General features: G+C 43.5%; 1 protein-coding gene across 2 annotated transcripts in view; it reads left to right on the top strand.

Annotated features, from left to right (window-relative positions):
- The window catches only part of LOC122945743 (peroxisomal N(1)-acetyl-spermine/spermidine oxidase-like), a 44,810-nt gene that overhangs the window by 25,538 nt on the left and 5,940 nt on the right, over positions 1–13,332 (top strand). For both annotated transcript variants that reach the window (XM_044304912.1, XM_044304913.1), the window contains exon 4: positions 873–1,056. In XM_044304912.1, coding sequence (XP_044160847.1) covers positions 873–1,056 — 184 coding nt within the window. The remainder of the gene's footprint in view (positions 1–872; positions 1,057–13,332) is intronic.

The following is a 13,332-nucleotide window of genomic DNA, read 5'->3' as shown; positions in this document are numbered from 1 at the left end:
GCTAAAATGTGCTCTTTTTTTGTCTCTTTTAGTTTTGTAGCAGTTTAACGTCTTGTAAATTCTTTTGTACGTCAGAAATTCCAGCTCCTTCCCTCTCCACAGGCCTAAACACACTGCTTTCCCATAGACCTGAATGGCACATCTGCCTCTGTATGTAGGGGTAAAATGTCCTGTACATTTCCGGTGAAAGTGCCACCCCCTGCAGGGGAAATGTAGTATTACATACTGGCCATTCAGAGGAATGGATGGACTGGTTCCACCACAGGTAGGGTGATTCTCTGCTCAAATCCATATGGGATCCCCTTTATGATGTATCTAAAGGAGGTCAAAGGATGGTAAACTTATATCATGGGATATAATGTAGTGGTCCTGGGGGCAGAACATTTTTTGCTTGTAAATTCAAGAGTAACACCACAGACCCCAAACTATATTGGAAATTTGGATGAGATAGACGTAAGATTACGTGCCCCTTTAAGAATATCTTATGGCAATTTGTGGGCTATGGAACAACAAGTAACTACTTAGCTCTTCCCAGACCCTTGAAATAATTCCTCCATTCCATCTGATTAGTTTTGCCTGTCTCTTAGGCACTTAGCTGGAAGCCACAGGTTTTATCACGTATCTAGCCCTTTTTTTTCCCTCCGGCGGCTAATATAAATGTTTTCAGCTGCTGTCTGGGGAACACTGCGTGAGGGAATCACCATGATGAGGATATTAATAGCCCCGCTTCCATTGAATTACCCGCCTCTCGCCAGTAAGTAATTTACAGAATTTCCATTTTAGCACTTGCTGAATCATTAAGGTTCTTGTATTTCATTTAGATTGCATTCAACAGTTATTAAACTGTTCCCAATTCCTTTTTATTTTATCAGATTATTGAAGCAATTCACAAGTTGGCCAGTGACAGAACTGCGAGGGGTGCTGCGTTCCAAGTGGTATAGTAACCCCTACATACGAGGGTCTTATACCAATGTGCCTTTGGGGGTGGATGCTGTGAAAGAGCAGATGGCCTTGGCAGAGCCATTACCATCCACATATCAGAGGAAGACCCAGCGGGTATGTAGTAATAATTATATATGGCACCAACTCTATAATACTGCTCCTATGTACAAGAATATAACTACTATAATACTGCTCCTATGTACAAGAATATAACTACTATAATACTGCTCCTATGTACAAGAATATAACTACTATAATACTGCCTCCTATGTACAAGAATATCACTACTATAATACCGCCTCCTATGTACAAGAATATAACTACTATAATACTGACCCTATGTACAAGAATATAACTACTATAATACTGATCCTATGTACAAGACTATAACTACTATAATACTGCCTCCTATGTACAAGAATATAACTACTATAATACTGATCCTATGTACAAGAATATAACTACTATAATACTGCTCCTATGTACAAGAATATAACTACTATAATACTGCTCCTATGTACAAGAATATAACTACTATAATACTGCTCCTATGTACAGGAATATAACTTCTATAATACTGCCTCCTATGTACAAGAATATAGCTACTATAATACTGCTCCTATGTACAGGAATATAACTACTATAATACTGCTCCTATGTACAAGAATATATCTACTATAATACTGCCTCCTATGTACAAGAATATAACTACTATAATATGCCTCCTTTATACAAGAATATAACTACTAAGTGGAAGAGACCACTGTGGTACTCAGCAGAAGTGGCCCAAATAATTAAAAATAAAAAGCTAGCATTTTGTAATTATAAAAAAAACCAGAGCAATGAAGATAAGGAAATCTACAAGATTAGGCAGAAAGAGGCCAAGCAAGTTATAAGAACTTCTAAAGCTCAGGCAGAAGAAAAACTAGCTCAGTCTATGAAAAAAGGGGATAAGACATTCTTCAGATATATAAATGAAAAAAGGAAATTAAAACAAGGAATAACTAAATTAAAAACAAAGGACGGGAGGTATGTAGAAGAGAATAAAGGGCTAGCCGACTGCCTTAATGAATACTTCTGTTCAGTTTTTACAAAAGAAAAAGGAGAAGGACCTCCACTAGAAAGGATGACTATTAAATCGTTTGATGCATGTGTCTTTACAGAGGAAGATGTTCTAAGTTTGCTGTCTAAAGTGAAGACAAATAAGTCACAGGGGCCTGATGGGATACACCCAAAATTATTAAAAGAGCTTAGTGGTGAGCTGGCAAAACCGTTAACAGATTTATTTAACCAATCATTAGTAACAGGAGTCGTCCCGGAAGATTGGAAATTGGCAAATGTCGTGCCCATTCACAAGAAAGGTAGTAAGGAGTAATCGAGCAACTATAGACCAGTGAGTCTGACATCAATAGTAGGCAAATTAATGGAAACCCTATTAAAGGATAGGATTGTGGAACATCTAAAATCCCATGGATTGCAAGATGAAAAACAGCATGGGTTTACTTCAGGGAGATCATGTCAAACAAATCTTATAGATTTTTTTGACTGGGTGACTAAAATAATAGATGGTGGAGGTGCAGTAGACATCGCATATCTAGATTTTAGTAAGGCTTTTGACACTGTCCCACACAGAAGACTTATCAATAAACTGCAGTCATTGAGCATGGACTCCCATATTGTTGAGTGGATTAGGCAGTGGCTGAGTGACAGACAACAGAGGGTTGTAGTCAATGGAGAACATTCAAAACAAGGTCATGTTACCAGTGGGATTCCACAGGGATCTGTACTGGGACCAATTTTGTTTAATATCTTCATAAGTGATATTGCAAAAGGCCTCGATGGTAAGGTTTGTCTTTTTGCTGATGACACAAAGATATGTAACAGGGTTGATGTTCCTGGAGGGAAACGCCAAATGGAAAAGGATTTAGGAAAACTAGAAGAATGGTCAGAACTCTGGCAACTGAAATTTAATGTGGATAAGTGCAAGATAATGCACCTGGGGCGTAAAAACCCAAGGGCAGAATATAGAATATTTGACACCGTCCTGACCTCAGTATCTGAGGAAAGGGATTTAGGAGTAATTATTTCAGAAGACTTAAAGGTGGGAAGACAATGTAATAAAGCAGCACGAAATGCCAGCAGAATGCTTGGATGTATAGGGAGAGGTATAAGCAGTAGAAAGAGTGAAGTGCTTATGCCGCTGTACAGAACACTGGTGAGACCTCACTTGGAGTATTGTGCGCAGTACTGGAGGCCATATCTCCAGAAGGATATAGATACTCTAGAGAGAGTTCAGAGAAGAGCTACTAAACTGGTCCATGGATTGCAGGATAAAACTTACCAGGAAAGGTTAAAAGACCTTAATATGTATAGCTTGGAAGAAAGAAGAGACCGAGGGGATATGAGAGAGACTGCTAAATACATAAAGGGAATCAACTCGGTAAAGGAGGAGACAATATTTAAAAGAAGAAAAACTACCACAAGAGGACACAGTTTTAAATTAGAGGGGCAAAGGTTTAAAAGTAATATAAGGAAGTATTACTTTACTGAGAGAGTAGTGGATGCATGGAATAGCCTTCCTGCAGAAGTGGTAGCGGCAAATACAGTGAAGGAGTTTAAGCATGCATGGGATAGGCATAAGGCTATCCTTCATATAAGATAGGACCAGGGGCTATCCATAGTATTCAGTATATTGGGCAGACTAGATGGGCCAAATGGTTCTTATCTGCCGACACATTCTATGTTTCTATGTTTCTATGTTTCTACTATAATACTGCTCCTATGTGCAAGAATATAACTACTATAATACTGCTCCTATGTACAAGAATATAACTAATATAATACTGCTCCTATGTACAAGAACATAACTACTATAATACTGCTCCTATGTACAAGAATATAACTACTATAATACTGCTCCTATGTACAAGAATATAACTACTATAATACTACTCCTATGTACAAGAATATAACTACTATAATACTGCTCCTATGTACAAGAATATAACTACTATAATACTGCTCCTATGTACAAGAATATAACTGCTATAATACTGCTCCTATGTACAAGAATATAACTGCTATAATACTGCTCCTATGTACAAGAATATAACTGCTATAATACTGCTCCTATGTACAAGAATATAACTGCTATAATACTGCTCCTATGTACAAGAATATAACTACTATAATACTGCTCCTATGTACAAGAATATAACTACTATAATACTGTCTCCTATGTACAAGAATATAACTACTATAATACTGCTCCTATGTACAAGAATATAACTACTATAATACTGTCTCCTATGTACAAGAATATAACTACTATAATACTGCTCCTATGTACAAGAATATAACTACTATAATACTGTCTCCTATGTACAAGAATATAACTACTATAATACTGCTCCTATGTACAAGAATATAACTACTATAGGGGGTGGAGTTTCGCGGCCGAGCTGTATGCAGGCAGCACACTGAGCTCCGCTGCAGGCCGGCCCTGATCGGGCAAATTATAAGCTATTAAATCCCCTAAACATGGGTGTTCTGGTTCTGACAAAGCTGCCAGTTTGATTTGATGTACTGCTCCAAATTAATTAATTAAGATACGTGCACGGAGAGATCAGACAGACAACTCACTACATGGAGTTAATCAGTATCTCTGGTTTATTTCTGAAAACAACATGGGTTTCATGAGAGGAGGGAGTGGGAGGGGCGTGAAAGATAAAGTATATATTTTCTATTGGCTATGAACTCTCTACTTTTCTGTAACCTTGACGGCCAGAGGAAATTCCTTCTCCCTCCCCCCCTTGTTCCTGGGTGAAACCGTTACTTCTTTCTTTGTAGCTGCTTGCTTGAGCTGAACGGAAACCACAAAGAAACACATGATAAAAACACAAAGTAAGATTCTAGTTTATAGGTGTTGGCTGAATGCCTGGCCACCATCTTAGCTCAACAAGCAAGTATCCATTTTGTATCAATAGTCCATAACAGTCCCCCCTTGGAGACTTGATTGTAGACTTTCCCTTCTCCTAGCGAATCCCCTGGGCATACCATTCGTATCCTCTTCACCCGCAGTGGCGACAACCTACCCCTTATAGGTAGGCTCCCGGTTGCTCGGACTTGTGGTAATACCCTGGGATTCATCTCACCCTATCTCAGCCAGGCATCATTGTGAGGAGGGGGAGCTGTGTTGAACGATGTTTCCTTCTGTCCTTCCTCATCGTAGAGGAGCATAATAGGTCGTTCATCAGTTTTCTTCATTCTTTTTGAAAAGCGGGTCACACAAATAAGAACGAGCTTAATCACTACATATATCACCAATATTTTAGGGCTACCTGCAATATTACCTGGACAATTCCCATGAGCCAACCCCCAATACCTTTGAACCAGTTATTGGGGTTAAGGGAAGAGAAGGTATCAGACCACCATGTATCTTTATCAGCTTTATGTGCATCCAGCCATTTATCTCTTAAATCCGCCATTTTCTCTATACCCACCTTAACTTGCAAATTACCCTGCGGGTCTATGTAATGGCAACAAGAGGGTCCCACAACCTGGCACATACCTCCATCTTTAGCTGTAACATAATCTAGAACTAATGTGTGTTGGTTGGTGACAATGATTAACTGGTTTTGCACAATGTTTGAGGTATTCATAAGTCTCATCTCTTCCCATATTTGGTCATCCAGGTCTGTTGCTACTACCAGATGATCCCACATCTGCGCTATCATGGGATATATGAAGATGGAACTAACAATTTGGTTGGTAATGCTCATCTCTACTACATGTGGCTTGCCATTTGGTCTGGGTGTGTTATCTTTGGCCCTATGATACAAGGTGTGTTTAGGTACTGCATTTATGCCAATTTCAGAGTGTGGTACTATAAAGGTGGCAGGAGTAAGCCTGGCGATGGTGCACAGTCCTGTGACATTCTCGGATAACCATTTGTACACTTTGTGTCCACAAACTAAGTATATGTCGTCTGGAACTGCTACTGCTGTGCCATTGAATAATCGGGTAATTAGTTTGGCTAATTGTGTCCCTTTCACCAACTCATATCCTTTTGACTGACTTTCGGTGTCGTTAGCTAATATACCTGTCAGGAGATCCTGTACAGTACGGTTGTTACAGGGCAGATCCTTTCCGTTCTCAGCATCTACACCAATACACTGCACGTGGCTGTCTGTTTTTGAATCATTGCAACCTGAGTGTATGTGTGGACTAAATGTCATACCTTTGGTTTGTACTTGGAGGCAATAACAGTGTGTCCAGCTAGGAAAACATGTGACATTAGCCCAGTGTCCCATTCATTACCCAGTGGCGTGAACACTGCAGATATGCCCACTGTCAAAGTCATGATCAGTATGTGAATCCTCATGGCTTATTGTTCCAGGGTTGTCGGGACAACCTTTACTCTTTTACAATGTGAGGCGTGGATCCAGGTAAGCCTCCCTTCGAGTTTCACAGAGGTCGGGGTAGTCAGCAACACCTGGTAAGGCCCCTTGTATCGTGGTTCGAGGGTGTTTCTGACGTGTTTCTTGACCACCACCCACTCTCCAGGTTTGAGAGTGTGTATTCCCTCTAGGGAGTCAGGATCTGGAATGGAAGAGAAAACTTGTGCACATATGTTAGACAATTGTTTACTATGGGCAATCACATATTTAGCAACAGATTCATAATGCATTTGCAATTGCTGTGGGAAGTACTGTCCCATCCTAGGCCGTGTCCTAAACAAAATTTGGTGTGGAGGCCTAGGGGTGTGTCTAACTGAAAATAGTGCTATTGGCAGGCATTGTACCCAACTGAGCCCTGTCTCCCCAGTCATTTTCAGCATCTTGGACTTCAGTACCTCGTTCAGTCGTTTGACTTTGTCGCCGCTTTGGGGTCTGTAGGGTGTGTGATAGGTTAAGTGTGACCCTACCATCTTCCAGACTTCTTGGGTTAATCTAGCAGTGAATGCTGGGCCCTGATCACTCTCAATGACCTCAGGTACTCCGAACCTACAGACAAGCTCCTGCATCAGTTTTTTTGCAGTAGTGGTTGCTGTCTGGTTTCGGACGGGGTAGGCTTCTGGCCACCCAGAGAACAAGTCTATCACTACTAGCACATATTGAAACCCTTGGCACATTGGCATCTGGATGTGGTCAATTTGAATCCGTTGGAACGGGTACTGGGCTTTGGGGAGACATTTGGTTGGTGTAGGCTCAGGTCTTCCCGGGTTGCACTGCGCACAGATGAGGCAAGACTGAGTATGCCTCACCAGGACAGGGGTTATCCCTGGGGCCATTGTCTATTAGTTCTTTCATGATGGTCTTAGATTGGTGGGTGGGCCCATGAGCTATTGAAGCTATCAGAGGATAGAGAGCTTTGGGCAGAGATGCTCTCTCTCCTTGGGTCCACAGTCCAGATTCTTTCTCTTCTTGGGCTGACTCTTTTAGCCAATCCAATTTTTCTTGTGGCGTGGCCTGTTTCTGTATTTGTTTCAGGAGGTCCCATGTGATTTCTTCTTGTTCCAGGTCTTCCTGTGTTATCATAATCTGGTCTGACTGGACTCTTTCCTCTTTCACTGCTGCTTCCTTGGCCGCTTGATCAGCTAGGGCCTTTCCTCTGGCTTCAGAGGTGTCAGCTCGAGTGTGCCTGTAGATCAATAAAATCTTCAGATTCTCCAGTATACTCCCCCCTTGGAAGAGGAAGGAGTGCAGCAGGATTGAGGATGTGGCACCTCTGAATGGTGACATTATCTGGCAGAAGCAAACTACACGGAAGCCGGAGGTGGCGCTGTGCAGTGAGGTGTTTAGGTTGAGTCTGCTGGAGGATGGCAGAAATGTCAATGGGGAGCCAGAATAGTGAGGGGATGACCCAGCACAACGTCAGATGTGACATTTAGAAGAGAGCTGGCAGCATGGATAGCTCTGACACAGGAAGGGGCTTCTCTGGCTACTGGGTCCAGTCTCTTGGTATGGTAGGACTTTGGGGTCCTTCAGGGTCACAGTGACTGGTGGGACATTGAGGTATCCAATATCCTGGGGTCCTCTGGCCCAGAGAGTATTGGGGATGAGGTGCAAAATGGTTTGCAGCGAATCCCCTTGCTCATATAAATCAGTGCAGAATTTTATTGTCAGACATCCGGCATCTGTGGGTGTCACATAATTTGAGTAAAAACCACAAAGACCAAGAAGCAAGACAGTTTCTTATCAGAAAGAGGAGCTTAAACTAACACAGCAGAAACCAACATTTCTGTGAAAAGAAAAAAGGTGGGGGTCAACTGATCCCCCGCAGCTGTCCTGCAGTGTGGTGAAATGATCTGCTTGGAATGATCTGCAAATTTAGCTTTTGTCCATTTCTGTAGTTGTTCTATAAAGAATTCTCCAGACTCATGATCTTGGGGGTCAAAGTTAGCACCTTTTAAGTTCAGGGATGTGGATTTGATCCATTATCAGTGAGGAGTATTCACCTGTCTTGTTTTCCACTATACTTTGCAGGTCCGACCATGTGCACCCATAGGTTTGATGCACTTGGGACAGTTTCCTGAAAAAGGGCATGGGATGGGTCTCAGGGTCAGGCAGTAAATTCACTATGGTGAATAACTGTTGTGGGGTGAAAGACACATATTTTGGTGGTCCCTGTGGCCGGTTAAGTGCTAGGGCTTCTTTCAGTGTCTCAAGGTTTCCCTGCTCAATTTTCTGTAAGTTCTTTTGTAACTCTGTAATCTGACCCTGCAGTATTTGATCTTGTGAACGTCGTGATGGGCGCACGGTCATGGGTACAGTCCACTGTGGTGCCAGGGGTAAAGTTGGCGGATCCCCATAGTCTGTCGGGGTACCCCGCGAAGGAGTCTGCATATTACCCGGTGCATTTTGTATGCCCATTGTGGATTCTGCAGCACCGTCTGCATCCCCCTGTTCTGCTTCATCAGGTTGCCCCCCTACCATTATAGGAGTAAGGGTGGCAGGTGAGTGGGGTAGCATGAATGTACCGTCCGGGTTTATCATCGGGTACAGCATAGAGATCACCGGGACACTAGGGGTGACATAGGAGTGACGGGGGGGGGTCCGGACCGAATGATATTAAAGGTCCGTTCATGGGCGTTGCCTGGGGTCAAGATGGCGCTGTAGCTAACACGGGAAGTGATGGGACGTGCCGGGGAGTAGTTACCAAGGTGTGGTTTTGTGGGTGGGGAACCCCACAGGGAAGGCACGTATCACGGGAGCAGGGATTCTGTTGACCACATGTTTTGCAGGTCCACCCACCTGCTTTCTTCCCGGCGCCATTATAGGGTGGTGGCTAGTCATGTATCAATGCAACACCAGGCTTACAGAAATATCTGTCTTTTCTCATCAAAATTTAGTTCCCCCCCCCCCCGGTCTGTTCAAATTCTTTACTACAGTCCAACCACACACGGACCATGTCTGTCAATTAATCATCTTCTAACTTCCCTCTCTTCTCGTTTAACAACACTTGCCAGGTAGCACTACATAGGATGCCTCCTTTACAGACACCTTTAACTCTTCTCCAACTTACTTAATCCTTTTATGAGGATGCCTCCTTTACAGACACCTTTAACTCTTCTCCAACTTACTTAATCCTTTTATGAAACGTTTGCCTCTCCTGTCCGCCACGTACTGTTCAGGTGAACAGTAACCCTTCGGGACACTTTCCTCATTTCCCATTATCTCTCGTACCTACTGAAGCCGCCTAAAGACCTCTGCATAGAGTAATCACTGGACGTGAAGACCTTTGAGTTCCGGTCAGCACACTCTGGGCTACCGCGAACCGCTCTCCACCCATCTGTGATCGTCCCCTTTATGGAGATTTGAGTCAGACACCGGGCTGAACTCCGATACAGGAACACAGGAGAACTCCGTGTCTCAGTCAATGATACTTGTCAACAGGGTCTTCACAACTTATAGGCACAACACAGTACATCAAGACTTTAAGAAAACATATGGGGTTCTTACTTTCATGCCCTCGAGGACGTCCCAGACTGCTTCCGCACCCCTCCCTCAGACGAACACCAAGAGGCTACACCAGGGGACACTTTATAGGCAAGATGACTCAATTTTCCTACCTCATATCACGGGTTGCGATCCCGGTGTCCGTTAGTGCGCCTCTCCTCGTCTGGTCTCTGGGGGTACGGGAACAGAGGGTCCAATCCTCGAGCCCCACGTTGGGTGCCAAAATTGTTCTGGTTCTGACAAAGCTGCCAGTTTGATTTGATGTACTGCTCCAAATTAATTAATTAAGATACGTGCACGGAGAGATCAGACAGACAACTCACTACATGGAGTTAATCAGTATCTCTGGTTTATTTCTGAAAACAACATGGGTTTCATGAGAGGAGGGAGTGGGAGGGGCGTGAAAGATAAAGTATATATTTTCTATTGGCTATGAACTCTCTACTTTTCTGTAACCTTGACGGCCAGAGGAAATTCCTTCTCCCTCCCCCCCTTGTTCCTGGGTGAAACCGTTACTTCTTTCTTTGTAGCTGCTTGCTTGAGCTGAACGGAAACCACAAAGAAACACATGATAAAAACACAAAGTAAGATTCTAGTTTATAGGTGTTGGCTGAATGCCTGGCCACCATCTTAGCTCAACAAGCAAGTATCCATTTTGTATCAATAGTCCATAACATGGGCAAATCCTCGAGGGACAGATCTAAGGACCCTCTGAGACCCTCTAAACCTAGCGCCCCTCAAGGGGAAATAGAGCGCTTCATGAGGAGAGTATCACCAACCCCGGCGCATGAATTAAGCAAGATCGCGCCGGCAAGGCAGAGAAGCGCGCCTCAGACTGAGGATTTGGAGGCTGAAGGGGGAAGTGAAGTGGAAGAGGCACCAGCAGAAGGAGATGACCAGAAGATATCTAAAGCTTTCATTATGGAGCTGATGACACATTCTCTGGAACCACTGGTACATGAACTTAGATATCAAACAGAATCTAAGGCACATGCATTCTAGATTGGAAACAATAGAGTCTACGCAAACATCCTTTAGTAGATTTCGACAATGAAGTCTCTCATAACTTAGATAACTGCCAAGCCCATGTGAATCACTTGTACTCTCTGATAGAGGATCAAGAAAACCGTGGACAGAGGAACAACCTCAGGCTGAAAGGCATGCCAGAATCTGTGTCGCCTGACATGCTGATAACCTCCCTCACCGCTATCTTCTCAAATTTGCTCGGCCAAGAAACCGGCAACCTTGAACTGGAGCGCTGCGTCCCCCACCAAAGCAAAACGAAGCTCCAAGAGATGTCATCTGTAAACTGGTTCATTTCTAGACAAAATAAAAAATCCTTGCGGCCTCCAGAACTACAGCCCACATCACCTACGAGGGATCGACGGTCACCATCTATCGAGCTCTGTCCTCCATGATGCTGCGTAAGAGGAATCATTTAAAACTGCTGCTGGACATTCTCAAAAGTAAAAAAAAAATCACATACCGCTGGCTATACCCCTTTAGGTTGCTTATTAATTCTCCAGGCCGTAAGCTAGTGATTCGTGCAGTTAAAATGGGACTGAGGGCCCACAGATTAGAAGGGTACACAATGCCACACAGACGGAGAACGAGTAACTGAGCATACATAAACAGAATAGTAACAGAGCATAAACACATAGTAAGGATAATACTGCCTAACACTAACCCAGTACTTGCGTCATTTTCCCCAATGTCCATAAAGCAGTCTGGCTGCGCCTAAATGTTCCTGAGCAAGCTTGAACGTTGGGGTGCACCCTAAGTATTGCGTAATCCAAAGAAGGTGAAGTCTGTATCCTGCAGCTTTCATATATGTCCCAAAGTGTCACTAGAACAATGCGATGTGATGGGACGCGGCGAAACCGCACTTACTGTTCTTTGGATACTTAAGCGGACTCTTGGCGTTCGTTCCCTGGTCCACTTCCGAACTGGCCCGCACAGCGGCGTGATTACCGGGGTTAACGCTGCGAATATCCCCTTGGTGCTGATGCCAGACTCCTCTGTGAGCCGTAAATCCTTATCCAGGCTCCACAGAGGTTCTCTCCTGACATCCTCAGCATTCACCAGGCAGCCTCCGTCTGGTCACTTCCTGCTCTCACCTAGAACTCCGTCCCTACCTACGGAGACTGTGATGCATCAAGTGATTTCCTAAGTGCAGCCTCAAACCTGCATTTACAGTTCGCTATCACCCTCCTAAGGGTCCTAGCCTACCCCTAAATTAGCATAATTTGAAAGGTAAAACATACGTAAACGTCTCTATATTGAACAACTGCATTAAAAACATTGTATGTACTTTGTCGCCATCTACTGATAGAAGAGAGACATTGCAGGCACAATACACTTTACATTTAATAACATTGGTGAGTCATGCTTACACCCTTACACAGCGGCTGATCTCAAGAGGGTATACGAAACCCTTGAAATAGAAGCTCTAGACATCGTGGACTGGAACTTTGCTCAAAATATAGCTCCATTGCCACCTCTTCCGGTGCTTTCTCGTTGGACCCCAGTTTCTTCTGATAAATCGCAATGGTCTAAAGCCGCAAACCGCCAGATGACACCGAGAAGACCACCAACTACTTAAGATAGACCATTAGATGACATCTGAAAAGGACATCAACCTCCCTCCAAAATTGCCCCTAGGGAGATGATACAGCTACCATTCTCCAGCTAGCCCAATCAGGTAGCTACAGGCTGTGTGGATGGAAAGTTCCTCCCCTCACGACTATATTAAACTTAGAAGTTCTCTCCTAATGAGAAACATGTTCTTTACCTTGTTACTTGGTTTTTCCTTTTTGATTACCCTGTCTGCCCTCCCTGTCCCACAACCTCCTTCCTGTCAGCTCGATAGGCTCCACACAGTGCACCAAGACACCTATCACTATACATACATGGAGAGCTCCTTTCAAGGGAACCATATTATACCTATGACAATACCTTTCTTAGATAGTACAATGCTATTTCCTATATAACTTGCAATCCCCAACCTCTGGTCAAGAATGGCTAATATCAATATCATACTTACAATGTATAAGGTATGAACACACCGGCAAAGAGGAGCCAAATATGTAAATTCCTGAACAAGCATAAAGTAGGAATAGCTCTGTTACAGGAAACACACTTTAGGCATAAGCATGTTCCTGGCCTATCACACCTGCATTATAATCTGTGGTATCGCAGCACCTCACCTGGCTCTGCATCAAAAGGAGCTAGCATAGCAATGCATAGGTCGCTCCCCTTTGCCTTGCGTTCATCCCAAGTCGATCCGGACAGGAGAAATGTTTTTCTCAAAGGAGTATTAGGTTCACAACTGATCACTTTGGAAAGTATATATGCCCCAATAGTCCACCAGGCTGTGTAAAGTATTGGTTCAGTCTAGAGAATTTGAAGACGGTTCTATAATCTTGGGCGG

Source organism: Bufo gargarizans, chromosome 8 (genome assembly GCF_014858855.1).
Source record: "Bufo gargarizans isolate SCDJY-AF-19 chromosome 8, ASM1485885v1, whole genome shotgun sequence".
In the NCBI taxonomy this organism is placed as follows: domain Eukaryota; kingdom Metazoa; phylum Chordata; class Amphibia; order Anura; family Bufonidae; genus Bufo; species Bufo gargarizans.
Note: the sequence above shows the minus strand (reverse complement) of the source record. Positions and strands in the feature narration are given on the sequence as shown.